At 46.6% G+C, this 15,083-nt stretch overlaps 1 protein-coding gene across 4 annotated transcripts in view; it reads right to left on the bottom strand.

Moving 5' to 3' along the window:
- LOC135056157 (ketosamine-3-kinase-like) overlaps positions 1-15,083 on the bottom strand; it is a 101,758-nt gene that overhangs the window by 39,941 nt on the left and 46,734 nt on the right. For 3 of the 4 annotated variants that reach the window (XM_063960998.1, XM_063961001.1, XM_063960997.1), the window contains one exon: positions 2,190-2,341. In XM_063960998.1, the coding sequence (XP_063817068.1) occupies positions 2,190-2,341 (152 nt within the window). The remainder of the gene's footprint in view (positions 1-2,189; positions 2,342-15,083) is intronic. The other variant, XM_063960999.1, reaches the window with a different exon arrangement.

Below are 15,083 nucleotides of genomic sequence, written 5' to 3'. Positions count from 1 at the left end.
TGTGACACATACAGCAATGCCCTGCCCGTTATACCCTATGCCACACACCGCAATGCCAGTTATGTATTATGTATTATGCCACACTGCAATGACCCTGAGACATTATACCACATATCACAATGCCCGCGATATAGTATACCATACACCGTAATGCCTGTGACACATTATGACACACACCGCAATGTCCGTGATACATTATGCCACACACCGTAATGCCCATTACACATTAAGTCCTACAGTAAGGCTTCTAATTACTTTTCAATTACCTGCTCGTTGTCAGGGGTTTCATGCACTGGGTGTCATGCTCGTTGCCAGGGGTTTCATGCTCTTGGTTCCATGCACGGTGCCAGGGGTTTTCATGCTCAGGGTGTCATGCTCATTGCCAGGGGTTTCATGCACTGGGTGTCATGCTCGTTGCCAGGTGTTTCATGCACTGGGTGTCATGCTCGTTGCCAGGTGTTTCATGCACTGGGTGCCATGCTCGTTGCTAGGGGGTAGTGCTTGTTGCTAGGGCTGTGCTCCCAGTGCCACATATGTCCCCAGTGCCAGATATTCCTCCACGGTGCCAGGTACTCACATGCCCCAGTGCCAAATATAGCCCCCCCCCCCATGTGCCAGGTACACATATACCTCCCCAGTGCCACATATGCCCCCAGTGCCATATATTCCCCCCCAGTGCCAGATATTCCCCCAGTGCCAAATATTCCCCCCCAGTGCCATATATGCCCCCAGTGCCATATATGCCCCCAGTGCCAGATATTCCCCCCCAGAGAAATATATGCCCCCAGTGCCAGATATTCCCCCCCAGTGCCATATATGCCCCCAGTGCCAGATATTCCCCCCCAGTGCCATATATGCCCCCAGTGCCAGATACTCCCCCCCAGTGCCATATATGCCCCCAGTGCCAGATATTCCCCCCCCAGTGCCATATATGCCCCAGTGCCAGATATTCCCCCCCCCCCCGCGCCACTGCTGCTTTTTGGAGGGACACGGAGGGCACAGCTCGCCTCTCCTGTGTCCCTCCTGCTGCATCATCTCCGGCGGCCGCGGGTCTAGTAGGGGGAAGTGCCGGTTTGTGAGCCAATTAGAGCTCACGGACGGCACTTCCCCCTATTAGACCCGCGGCCGCCGGAGATGATGCAGGAGGGACACAGGGAGGCGCGCTGTGCCCTCCGTGTCCCTCCAACAAGCGGCGGAGGGAAGGAGACCGCAGACTGACATGCGAACGCTCGTCCGCATGTCAGTCTGCTGTAAATCAGTGGCGCCCCCGCAGCCCCTCGCCCACAAGCCACCGCGAGGGCTGCGGGGGCAGTAGTTACGCCACTGTTCTGGATCATCGGTTGCCGGAAAATCGGTGGTGTACCTGTATTTCATTTCATTGCAAAGCATTGAGACTTCATCATAACATTTTTTGGGGGTTCTTTAAAAATAGGTTGTCTGAACTGAACTGAAGATGACTTATACAGTGGTGGTAGTACTATAGGGGTTGGGTATCTCATACCGGCAGTCTGGATCCCGATAGAAGATCGACAGTAGGATCCTGACGGCCAGGATCTCAACACATCCAGTAAGTATTTTTACCCTACACCTAAATCCTAACACTAACCCTAACCTACCCTTCCCACAGCCTAACCCTTACCTTCCCTAACCCCACAGTCTAACTCTAACCCTCCCGATAGTGCCTAACCCCAACCCCTCTACTTACCTTGTGGATGTGGCGGCCTTCTGACAACGGATCCAGACTGTTAGTATTTTATCCACATCTCGTTTTGTGGTACTACCAATGTGTTCCTTTGATGTCTCATCCTTATCACAGTATGTGCTCTGTGATAGGAACTGGACAGGCGTTAGCTAGGGGATCAAGGGGCGTTTGCTGTTCCCTTTCTCTAAATACATGGCAGTTCCTATTTCCATCTAGGTAAGGCAAATACAGCAACTAAGGATACCTCTTCAGCTGTGCAGGAAGCTTTTATTAGAAATATCCCAAGACATATGCTAATGGTGACAATACTTATTAATTACAGTTTTTAAAATTAGGCATTTTATTATCATAGAGAGTATTAGTGTTTTCAAATGTATTTCTGTGACACAATACATTTTCACAATCTTAAATACACTACTGATATGTAAATACCTACAGATAGAAAGTAAAGTACTAGTTTTATTTCACTTCTCTATCCAATGCTTACTTGCCTATGTGTCTCATCTCAATGTGTTTCATGATTAGAAGAGCTCCCCCTGTTGGCAGTTCAGAAACCATGATAGGTTCAGGCACATTCACAGTACAGGTTTTCCTGATGGCTGCCAAACTTGCCACTTCCCCATTAAACATGGTTTTTGCCTATAATGGTGGAAAACAGAAACAACGCATAAACTGAAGGTATCCAAGTTACAGATGTGACTGTAGTTATCAGTTCTTTTCCTGTGTATACCTGCGGTCCTCTTCAGATATTAGTATGGCTGCCGTGCTAACAGAAGATAATGGGGGAGATGTATCAAAGCTTCTAAAGAGTGGAGAAGTGGAAAAGTTGAGAAGTTGCCCACAACAATTAATCAGCTTATTCCTTTTATTTTATAGAATGTTTTTGATAAGTGATAGCTAGAAACTGATAGGTTATTACAGTATGGCCTAATACTCTACTTGTTCTCTTTAGGAGGATTAATTAATATCCCCCATTCAGGGGCGTAACCAGAACTTATTGGGCCCCCTGTCCCACTGCTTCTTGAGTTACACCTGTCCGCAGCAGTTATTAATTGTATACCCCATAATAGTGCCCCGGTTCATTTTCTAAACCATAGTAGTGCCCTAGTTAATATTAGGCCCTATAGTAGTGTCCTGGTTTATTTTATGAACCATTGTAGTTCCCTAGTTTACATGATGTCACATTATAGGGCTGTCAGTACACAGTATGCCACGTAGTACCCCCAATTCACATTACGATATACATTGTGGACCAGATGTACTAAGCCTTGAAAAGTGATAAATTGCACGGTGATAAAGTACCAACCAACCAGCTTCTAACTGTCATTTTTCAAACACAGCCTATAACATGGCAGTTAGGAGCTGATTGGCTTCCACTTTATCACTTTTCAAGGCATAGTACATCTCCGCTACATTGTCCCCAGTTCTAATAATGCCACACTATAGTGCCTCCATTTCATATTGTGCCACATTACAATGTCCCAGTTCTTATTACTAACATTTAAGTGCCCTCCAAATTATAATGAACAGATCAGAGTATGACACATTACAGTACCCTCCACTTCATACTGTGCCACATTACAGTGGTCTCCAGTTCATATTGTGCACCATTATAGTGCCCCCTTACCACGATAACATTCATTACACAAACCAATGGATCAGACTCAATTCCATAGCAGGCAAATCTGGGAAATTGGTATGCAACTTTATAACTTCTGGGGTAATCCCAGTTTCTAACCAGGGTTAGATAACATTGGTTTCTCCAGAGTGAGAGAAAAAGAATTGAAGCCATTAATTCTTTGATCTGGGAGGGTACTATATTCTCTTTTCAAACTCTCCGCACACAGGCCCTCATTCCGAGTTGATCGCTCGCTGACGTTTTTCGCAGCACAGCGATCAGGTTGCTACTGCACTTGCTCCGCAATGCGCACGCGCATCGTACGGGTACAAACAGCATAGTTGCTGTGCAAGGCTTCTAGCGACGAATCCATTCGCACAACCGATCACAAGGAGATTGACAGAAAGAGGACGTTTATGGTAGAGATGAGCGGGTTCGGTTTCTTTGAATCCGAACCCGCACGAACTTCACTTTTTTTTTCACGGGTCCGAGCGACTCGGATCTTCCCGCCTTGCTCGGTTAACCCGAGCGCGCCCGAACGTCATCATGACGCTGTCGGATTCTCGCGAGACTCGGATTCTATATAAGGAGCCGCGCGTCGCCGCCATTTTCACACGTGCATTGAGATTGATAGGGAGAGGACGTGGCTGGCGTCCTCTCCATTAGAATAGATTAGAAGAGAGAGAGAGAGAGAGAGATTGTGCAGACAGAGTTTACCACAGTGACCAGTGCAGTTGTTGTTAAGTTAACTTTTATTTAATATATCCGTTCTCTGCTATATCCGTTCTCTGCCTGAAAAAAACGATACACAGCAGTCACACAGTGTGACTCAGTCTGTGTGCACTCAGCTCAGCCCAGTGTGCTGCACATCAATGTATAAAAGCTTATAATAATTGTGGGGGAGACTGGGGAGCACTGCAGGTTGTTATAGCAGGAGCCAGGAGTACATAATATTATATTAATTTAAAATTAAACAGTGCACACTTTTGCTGCAGGAGTGCCACTGCCAGTGTGACTAGTGGTGACCAGTGCCTGACCACCAGTATAGTAGTATATTGTTGTATACTATCTCTTTATCAACCAGTCTATATTAGCAGCAGACACAGTACAGTGCGGTAGTTCACGGCTGTGGCTACCTCTGTGTCGGCAGTCGGCACTCGGCAGGCAGTCCGTCCATCCATAATTGTATAATTATATACCACCTAACCGTGGTATTTTTTTTTCTTTCTTTATACCGTCGTCATAGTCATACTAGTTGTTACGAGTATACTACTATCTCTTTATCAACCAGTGTACAGTGCGGTAGTTCACGGCTGTGGCTACCTCTGTGTCGGCAGTCGGCAGGCAGTCCGTCCATCCATAATTGTATTATTATAATATATACCACCTAACCGTGGTTTTTTTTTCATTCTTTATACCGTCATAGTGTCATACTAGTTGTTACGAGTATACTACTATCTCTTTATCAACCAGTGTACAGTGCGGTAGTTCACGGCTGTGGCTACCTCTGTGTCGGCAGTCGGCAGGCAGTCCGTCCATCCATAATTGTATTATAATATATACCACCTAACCGTGGTTTTTTTTTCATTCTTTATACCGTCATAGTGTCATACTAGTTGTTACGAGTATACTACTATCTCTTTATCAACCAGTGTACAGTGCGGTAGTTCACGGCTGTGGCTACCTCTGTGTCGGCAGTCGGCAGGCAGTCCGTCCATCCATAATTGTATTATAATATATACCACCTAACCGTGTTTTTTTTTTCATTCTTTATACCGTCATAGTCAGTCATACTAGTTGTTACGAGTATACTACTATCTCTTTATCAACCAGTGTACAGTGCGGTAGTTCACGGCTGTGGCTACCTCTGTGTCGGCACTCGGCAGGCAGTCCGTCCATCCATAATTGTATTATAATATATACCACCTAACCGTGGTTTTTTTTTCATTCTTTATACCGTCATAGTGTCATACTAGTTGTTACGAGTATACTACTATCTCTTTATCAACTTGTGTACAGTGCGGTAGTTCACGGCTGTGGCTACCTCTGTGTCGGCAGTCGGCAGGCAGTCCGTCCATCCATAATTGTATTATAATATATACCACCTAACCGTGGTTTTTTTTTCATTCTTTATACCGTCATAGTGTCATACTAGTTGTTACGAGTATACTACTATCTCTTTATCAACCAGTGTACAGTGCGGTAGTTCACGGCTGTGGCTACCTCTGTGTCGGCAGTCGGCAGGCAGTCCGTCCATCCATAATTGTATTATAATATATACCACCTAACCGTGGTTTTTTTTTCATTCTTTATACCGTCATAGTCAGTCATACTAGTTGTTACGAGTATACTACTATCTCTTTATCAACCAGTGTACAGTGCGGTAGTTCACGGCTGTGGCTACCTCTGTGTCGGAACTCGGCAGGCAGTCCGTCCATCCATAATTGTATTACAATATATACCACCTAACCGTGGTTTTTTTTTCATTCTTTATACCATCATAGTCAGTCATACTAGTTGTTACGAGTATACTACTATCTCTTTATCAACCAGTGTACAGTGCGGTAGTTCACGGCTGTGGCTACCTCTGTGTCGGAACTCGGCAGGCAGTCCGTCCATCCATAATTGTATTACAATATATACCACCTAACCGTGGTTTTTTTTTCATTCTTTATACCGTCATAGTCAGTCATACTAGTTGTTACGAGTATACTACTATCTCTTTATCAACCAGTGTACAGTGCGGTAGTTCACGGCTGTGGCTACCTCTGTGTCGGAACTCGGCAGGCAGTCCGTCCATCCATAATTGTATTATTATAATATATACCACCTAACCGTGGTTTTTTTTTCATTCTTTATACCGTCATAGTGTCATACTAGTTGTTACGAGTATACTACTATCTCTTTATCAACCAGTGTACAGTGCGGTAGTTCACGGCTGTGGCTACCTCTGTGTCGGCACTCGGCAGGCAGTCCGTCCATCCATAATTGTATTACAATATATACCACCTAACCGTGGTTTTTTTATACCACCTAACCGTGGCAGTCCGTCCATAATTGTATACTAGTATCCAATCCATCCATCTCCATTGTTTACCTGAGGTGCCTTTTAGTTCTGCCTATAAAATATGGAGAACAAAAAAGTTGAGGTTCCAAAATTAGGGAAAGATCAAGATCCACTTCCACCTCGTGCTGAAGCTGCTGCCACTAGTCATGGCCGAGACGATGAAATGCCAGCAACGTCGTCTGCCAAGGCCGATGCCCAATGTCATAGTACAGAGCATGTCAAATCCAAAACACCAAATATCAGAAAAAAAAGGACTCCAAAACCTAAAATAAAATTGTCGGAGGAGAAGCGTAAACTTGCCAATATGCCATTTACCACACGGAGTGGCAAGGAACGGCTGAGGCCCTGGCCTATGTTCATGGCTAGTGGTTCAGCTTCACATGAGGATGGAAGCACTCAGCCTCTCGCTAGAAAACTGAAAAGACTCAAGCTGGCAAAAGCACCGCAAAGAACTGTGCGTTCTTTGAAATCCCAAATCCACAAGGAGAGTCCAATTGTGTCGTTTGCGATGCCTGACCTTCCCAACACTGGACGTGAAGAGCATGCGCCTTCCACTATTTGCATGCCCCCTGCAAGTGCTGGAAGGAGCACCCGCAGTCCAGTTCCTGATAGTCAGATTGAAGATGTCAGTGTTGAAGTACACCAGGATGAGGAGGATATGGGTGTTGCTGGCGCTGGGGAGGAAATTGACCAGAAGGATTCTGATGGTGAGGTGGTTTGTTTAAGTCAGGCACCCGGGGAGACACCTGTTGTCCGTGGGAGGAATATGGCCGTTGACATGCCAGGTGAAAATACCAAAAAAATCAGCTCTTCGGTGTGGAGGTATTTCACCAGAAATGCGGACAACAGGTGTCAAGCCGTGTGTTCCCTTTGTCAAGCTGTAATAAGTAGGGGTAAGGACGTTAACCACCTCGGAACATCCTCCCTTATACGTCACCTGCAGCGCATTCATAATAAGTCAGTGACAAGTTCAAAAACTTTGGGTGACAGCGGAAGCAGTCCACTGACCAGTAAATCCCTTCCTCTTGTAACCAAGCTCACGCAAACCACCCCACCAACTCCCTCAGTGTCAATTTCCTCCTTCCCCAGGAATGCCAATAGTCCTGCAGGCCATGTCACTGGCAAGTCTGACGAGTCCTCTCCTGCCTGGGATTCCTCCGATGCATCCTTGCGTGTAACGCCTACTGCTGCTGGCGCTGCTGTTGTTGCCGCTGGGAGTCGATGGTCATCCCAGAGGGGAAGTCGTAAGCCCACTTGTACTACTTCCAGTAAGCAATTGACTGTTCAACAGTCCTTTGCGAGGAAGATGAAATATCACAGCAGTCATCCTACTGCAAAGCGGATAACTGAGTCCTTGACAACTATGTTGGTGTTAGACGTGCGTCCGGTATCCGCCGTTAGTTCACAGGGAACTAGACAATTTATTGAGGCAGTGTGCCCCCGTTACCAAATACCATCTAGGTTCCACTTCTCTAGGCAGGCGATACCGAGAATGTACACGGACGTCAGAAAAAGACTCACCAGTGTCCTTAAAAATGCAGTTGTACCCAATGTCCACTTAACCACGGACATGTGGACAAGTGGAGCAGGGCAGGGTCAGGACTATATGACTGTGACAGCCCACTGGGTAGATGTATGGACTCCCGCCGCAAGAACAGCAGCGGCGGCACTAGTAGCAGCATCTCGCAAACGCCAACTCTTTCCTAGGCAGGCTACGCTTTGTATCACCGCTTTCCAGAATACGCACACAGCTGAAAACCTCTTACGGCAACTGAGGAAGATCATCGCGGAATGGCTTACCCCAATTGGACTCTCCTGTGGATTTGTGGCATCGGACAACGCCAGCAATATTGTGTGTGCATTAAATATGGGCAAATTCCAGCACGTCCCATGTTTTGCACATACCTTGAATTTGGTGGTGCAGAATTTTTTAAAAAACGACAGGGGTGTGCAAGAGATGCTGTCGGTGGCCAGAAGAATTGCGGGACACTTTCGGCGTACAGGCACCACGTACAGAAGACTGGAGCACCACCAAAAACTACTGAACCTGCCCTGCCATCATCTGAAGCAAGAAGTGGTAACGAGGTGGAATTCAACCCTCTATATGCTTCAGAGGTTGGAGGAGCAGCAAAAGGCCATTCAAGCCTATACAATTGAGCACGATATAGGAGATGGAATGCACCTGTCTCAAGTGCAGTGGAGAATGATTTCAACGTTGTGCAAGGTTCTGATGCCCTTTGAACTTGCCACACGTGAAGTCAGTTCAGACACTGCCAGCCTGAGTCAGGTCATTCCCCTCATCAGGCTTTTGCAGAAGAAGCTGGAGGCATTGAAGAAGGAGCTAACACGGAGCGATTCCGCTAGGCATGTGGGACTTGTGGATGCAGCCCTTAATTCGCTTAACAAGGATTCACGGGTGGTCAATCTGTTGAAATCAGAGCACTACATTTTGGCCACCGTGCTCGATCCTAGATTTAAAGCCTACCTTGGATCTCTCTTTCCGGCAGACACAGGTCTGCTGGGGTTGAAAGACCTGCTGGTGACAAAATTGTCAAGTCAAGCGGAACGCGACCTGTCAACATCTCCTCCTTCACATTCTCCCGCAACTGGGGGTGCGAGGAAAAGGCTCAGAATTCCGAGCCCACCCGCTGGCGGTGATGCAGGGCAGTCTGGAGCGACTGCTGATGCTGACATCTGGTCCGGACTGAAGGACCTGACAACGATTACGGACATGTCGTCTACTGTCACTGCATATGATTCTCTCAACATTGATAGAATGGTGGAGGATTATATGAGTGACCGCATCCAAGTAGGCACGTCACACAGTCCGTACTTATACTGGCAGGAAAAAGAGGCAATTTGGAGGCCCTTGCACAAACTGGCTTTATTCTACCTAAGTTGCCCTCCCACAAGTGTGTACTCCGAAAGAGTGTTTAGTGCCGCCGCTCACCTTGTCAGCAATCGGCGTACGAGGTTACATCCAGAAAATGTGGAGAAGATGATGTTCATTAAAATGAATTATAATCAATTCCTCCGCGGAGACATTGACCAGCAGCAATTGCCTCCACAAAGTACACAGGGAGCTGAGATGGTGGATTCCAGTGGGGACGAATTGATAATCTGTGAGGAGGGGGATGTACACGGTGATATATCGGAGGGTGAAGATGAGGTGGACATCTTGCCTCTGTAGAGCCAGTTTGTGCAAGGAGAGATTAATTGCTTCTTTTTTGGGGGGGGTCCAAACCAACCCGTCATATCAGTCACAGTCGTGTGGCAGACCCTGTCACTGAAATGATGGGTTGGTTAAAGTGTGCATGTCCTGTTTTGTTTATACAACATAAGGGTGGGTGGGAGGGCCCAAGGATAATTCCATCTTGCACCTCTTTTTTCTTTTCTTTTTCTTTGCATCATGTGCTGATTGGGGAGGGTTTTTTGGAAGGGACATCCTGCGTGACACTGCAGTGCCACTCCTAGATGGGCCCGGTGTTTGTGTCGGCCACTAGGGTCGCTAATCTTACTCACACAGCTACCTCATTGCGCCTCTTTTTTTCTTTGCGTCATGTGCTGTTTGGGGAGGGTTTTTTGGAAGGGACATCCTGCGTGACACTGCAGTGCCACTCCTAGATGTGCCCGGTGTTTGTGTCGGCCACTAGGGTCGCTAATCTTACTCACACAGTCAGCTACCTCATTGCGCCTCTTTTTTTCTTTGCGTCATGTGCTGTTTGGGGAGGGTTTTTTGGAAGGGCCATCCTGCGTGACACTGCAGTGCCACTCCTAGATGGGCCCGGTGTTTGTGTCGGCCACTAGGGTCGCTAATCTTACTCACACAGCTACCTCATTGCGCCTCTTTTTTTCTTTGCGTCATGTGCTGTTTGGGGAGGGTTTTTTGGAAGGGACATCCTGCGTGACACTGCAGTGCCACTCCTAGATGGGCCCGGTGTTTGTGTCGGCCACTAGGGTCGCTTATCTTACTCACACAGCGACCTCGGTGCAAATTTTAGGACTAAAAATAATATTGTGAGGTGTGAGGTATTCAGAATAGACTGAAAATGAGTGTAAATTATGGTTTTTGAGGTTAATAATACTTTGGGATCAAAATGACCCCCAAATTCTATGATTTAAGCTGTTTTTTAGTGTTTTTGGAAAAAAACACCCGAATCCAAAACACACCCGAATCCGACAAAAATAATTCGGTGAGGTTTTGCCAAAACGCGTTCGAACCCAAAACACGGCCGCGGAACCGAACCCAAAACCAAAACACAAAACCCGAAAAATTTCAGGCGCTCATCTCTAGTTTATGGGTGTCAACTGACCATTTTCTGGGAGTGGTAGGGAAAATGCAGGTGTGTCCAGGCGTTTGCAGGGCAGGTGTCTGACGTCAATTCCGGGACCGGACAGGCTGAAGTGATCGCAAGGGCTGAGTAAGTCCAGAGCTACTCAGAAACTGCAAAAAAAAATGTTCGCCCCGCTCGGCTGCACAAGCGTTCACACACTTGCAAAGCGAAAATATACTCCCCTAGAGGCAGCGACTATCTGATCGCTGTTCTGCAAAAAATAGCTAGCGAGCGATCAACTCGGAATGAGGGCCCCAGTTTTCTCTACCTGCCAGGGACACTCTGTGCAGTCCCTTCCACCTTCCATGCTACTACTGTATATCATGCAATATCATAGACCCATTACAGTCAACCCTTACTATGTGCACAACCCAGGGATGGCTCAAGGCACATTCGGCCAGCGTGGCAGAAAGGGGGGGGGGGGGGGGCAGCCTATAGGGGACACAGGGGGACATGTACTAAGCAGTGATAAAAATGGAGAAGTTGCCCATGGCAACCAATCAGCTGCTCTGTATACGTTTATAGTATGCAAATTATAAATGTTACGTCAATGCTGATTGGATGCTTCTCCAGTGGCTCACTTCTCCACTTTTAGCACTGCTTATTACATCTCCCCCACAGTGCGGGAGCTGCCGCTGGCTGGTGTGAGTGACAAGGGAGATTCCCTGGTCCCCAAACTGCACCCGCTGCTCACATGTCTGACAGCCCAGCCCCTTAGCCCTGAATGCTGCTGACTTCCTGACAATCAAATAGAAATCCCCCCTCAAGCCACACCTGCAGCTGATCACTGCAGGCAGCCCGGCCCCCCTGTGTTGGAGTTACAGTTGGACCAAGTGAAGAGACGGGGAGAGTCAGTAGACAGCTCCGAAGGTGGTCCTAGGCTTCCAGAGATGAAAACCTTCTTCTCTTGCAGCGCTGACATCTACTGAGCCCCTGACCGAAAGGTAAGACAAGCAGAGAGGAAGAAGACTTAACAAGGAGGGCCACTGCCATCTCAGGTGTCTGTGTGGAAGGGCACCCAGGAATCCCCTAATTCCCAGAGACATAAGGTCTGCGTGAGCAGCTTTTATTCCATTAGCAGCAGCGGTCAGCACCCTGAGGTAGTACATGTGCGACATTGGAACCATGGAGCCGGCCACATTACATAATCTGATTTGCTCACTGTAAGGAGAAAGAACCCTCCTTCCCCCACAAATATAGGAGGTCATTCCGAGTTGATCGCTAGCTGAAAATGTTCGCTGCGCTGCGATGAGGCAAAAAAAGGCACTTCTGCGCATGTGTATGTGGCGCAATGCGCACGCACAACGTAATTTCACAACAGCAGAAGTAGTTTCACACATGGTCTAGCGAAGCTTTTCAGTCGCACTGCTGGCCGCAGAGTGATTGACAGGACGTGGGCGTTTCTGTGTGTCAACTGACCGTTTTCAGGGAGTGATCGAGAAAACGCAGGAGTGCCAGGAAAAACGCAGGTGTGGCTGGCCGAACTCAGGGCGTGTTTGTGACGTCAAATCCGGAACTAAACAGTCTGTAGTGATCGCAAGCGCTGAGTAGGTCTGAAGCTACTCTGAAACTGCACAAAATTATTTTGCAGCCGCACTGCGATCCTTTCGTTCGCACTTCTGCTAAGCTAAGATACACTCCCAGAGGGCGGCGGCTTAGCGTTTGCACGGCTGCTAAAAACAGCTAGCGAGCGATCAACTCAGAATGACCCCCATAATGCACTCCATATGTATCTAAATATCCAGCCTGTGCCCCCCGCAGTCCCCCCCCCACACAGATACCCACGCCCACACCCCTACACTACAGCCTACCTGGGGTCCCTGCAAAAGTCATGCTTAGTGGGGGGGTTTTACAAACTTTTTTTTTGTAGGGGGTGTGACAGCTGTGGAACTTCTAAGATGCCACCTCCACACTTTCACCTGAGGGATGGTGGTGGTAGTGGGCAGTAGGAGGAAGTTTTGCCATCACCCTCTCTCTTCTGTCACCCTGTCGTATGGATATGTCATTCCCTTTGAGGCCACACCCACTTTTCCAATAACACCCTATGCTGTCATGGGGGAGGGACGGGTGCACTCTAGAAATTCTCGCACAGGGTGCTAGTAGGCCTGGAGCCAGCCCTGGCACTACCGTTATGGCTAAAACAGAGTTGGAGAAAGGACCTCTGTTGTCACCAGGGGAGGAGCAACGTCACTAGGGGGAGGAACTACGCTCGAACAAGGTACCCGAAATGTACGCTCTCCATGCTCCGGGCTTGGTGGCTCGCTCCGCTTTGCTCGCCACCGGGTTACTAAAGGGAGTAGTTGGTGCCATGGATAGTAGAAGAACTATCCCGCCGGTCTAGCTCCTCCCCTGATGTAAGAGGTTCTTTCTCCAACTTGGTTCTAGCATCTACCCTGGCACTACCCTTCCTTACAAGACTAGAAAGACTAGATACCTGTATTTAGACATGATGATAAAGGTGTGGTCCTCTGGTGGAGGCTCGACTTTCTGCAGGTTGAGACTACTTCTATCTTATTGAAACATATGGCCAAAATAATGATAATCCTCCATTGTGCTGTGTTACAGGAGGTACATATAAAAACTTTACATCGCGCATTCCTGTTACAGTCTCAGAGGAAACATATAATCCCAGGGGAAACTAGATTTTGTCTGAAATGTAAGAGCTCGCATTCCTCCTTTTTCATAGCATGTATGGTTGTGGGAAGATTAGAATATTTTGAGTCATGGCATGCATTAATGATGTTTGTAAACCCCGACCCCTGCTATGCTTTGCGCCAATTTTATAAACTCTAATTTACCTGGTTGTTTTATTGAGCTTATTCTATATTTAACACTTATGGCGACTGTCGCCAAAAAAGTTATCCTATGAAATTGGATACGTTGCTCCAACTTTTACATTTGGATAGATGGAATGCGCTAACACTCATTGAAACTGATGTTGTACATTTCCATAGAAAATGGGCCGTGTTTATAGAACCTTTGGATACCACTACACAATCCCATATCTTTAAAGTATTTGAAACCTCAATGTGGTGTCTTCACCATACACCTGCTGCCCTCTCTGCCCTCTCCTACGGAGGCCTCTCCTTCACACATGTAAATGCCAAATTGCTTTCTAACAAATATTTAAAACGCCTGCTCTAATATATACTGCGGACGCCAGGCGCATTTTATTACCATATACGATAAAAGTGCGCTGTACGTCGCAAAACACTACATCCCTTAAGAGAAAAGAATACACCCACACATTGTCTGAGTTCCAAAGCTCATTGATGTATATATTTGTTATTAAAATTATATCTATTCAATATATCACAATGTACAGTATATATATAGTTACATGGTTACAATTTATGCAGTGAGCAGTTAATACAAACTAAATTAAATACATACAGTTACAGGCCAGCGATACAATTACCATATTTTGCTCAATGCTTTCTACGCTCCAGTTCCTCCATCTTTAGCTCTCAACTCCAGCTAACAGAAGCAAAATATTACCAACACTCCATCTCGCTCAGGACCCAGGGGAAAAAGGACAGAGACTTCTGTGTGTCTCATCAGCAATGTACTATGTAGTTTGGGGAGTGCACAGACTAGTCTAAGGGAGGGAACTTTCTCATTCATGATGAGTCACTGGTCAATTCATATGCAAACGAGGTTCAGCCTTGATGGACAAATTACAGGAGATAGCCACTGGTCAAGCATGCTGTCTTCCAGGAAATCCATTGTTCTAATAAGAGTGACTTTAGCTTTCATACATTTAATCATATCTACTTGTTGCAATGAGCTACAACTTAATAACAGGCATCAAATTAATATACACATTAATCTGGTTGCTTTAATACCAAACACGACATGTCTAGCTTGCTTCGTTTCAATAATACACATACATGACATTACTCCATTAAATTAATTTAAAACATTATGATGTCTGGCGCTTGATATGTTCTAATTATGTGCTGTATGATATATGTGTCGAATCTATCTCTGTGGCATGTCTGTATAAATGTGTATGGTACTGTATATTGCTGTGCTCTCTGCGCGTATTTGCAAGCATAGCAACTCATATGTGTGGAGTCTGTATGTTCTCTCTATGTAATATTTTTGACTTCGACAGTCCACCCTTTGGCAGTAAACAATAACTGCCATAAATTATTAACATAAGAAAAATATTTCAGACAATAATCGGTGACCTAGACACACGTATATATTCATTTCACAAATCAGACATTTGACTATATTTGGGGAAGACAGGGAGGAGTATGAGACATCCTCTATATGCACTCGGCGGTCATGGGACCACTGGTTGGGTGTGGGACAACATTCAACCTATAGAGTATGCTGGGACAGTGCTTTGGCCTA

The sequence above is a fragment of the Pseudophryne corroboree genome, chromosome 3 (assembly GCF_028390025.1).
Source record: "Pseudophryne corroboree isolate aPseCor3 chromosome 3, aPseCor3.hap2, whole genome shotgun sequence".
NCBI classification, from domain to species: domain Eukaryota; kingdom Metazoa; phylum Chordata; class Amphibia; order Anura; family Myobatrachidae; genus Pseudophryne; species Pseudophryne corroboree.
Note: the sequence above shows the minus strand (reverse complement) of the source record. Positions and strands in the feature narration are given on the sequence as shown.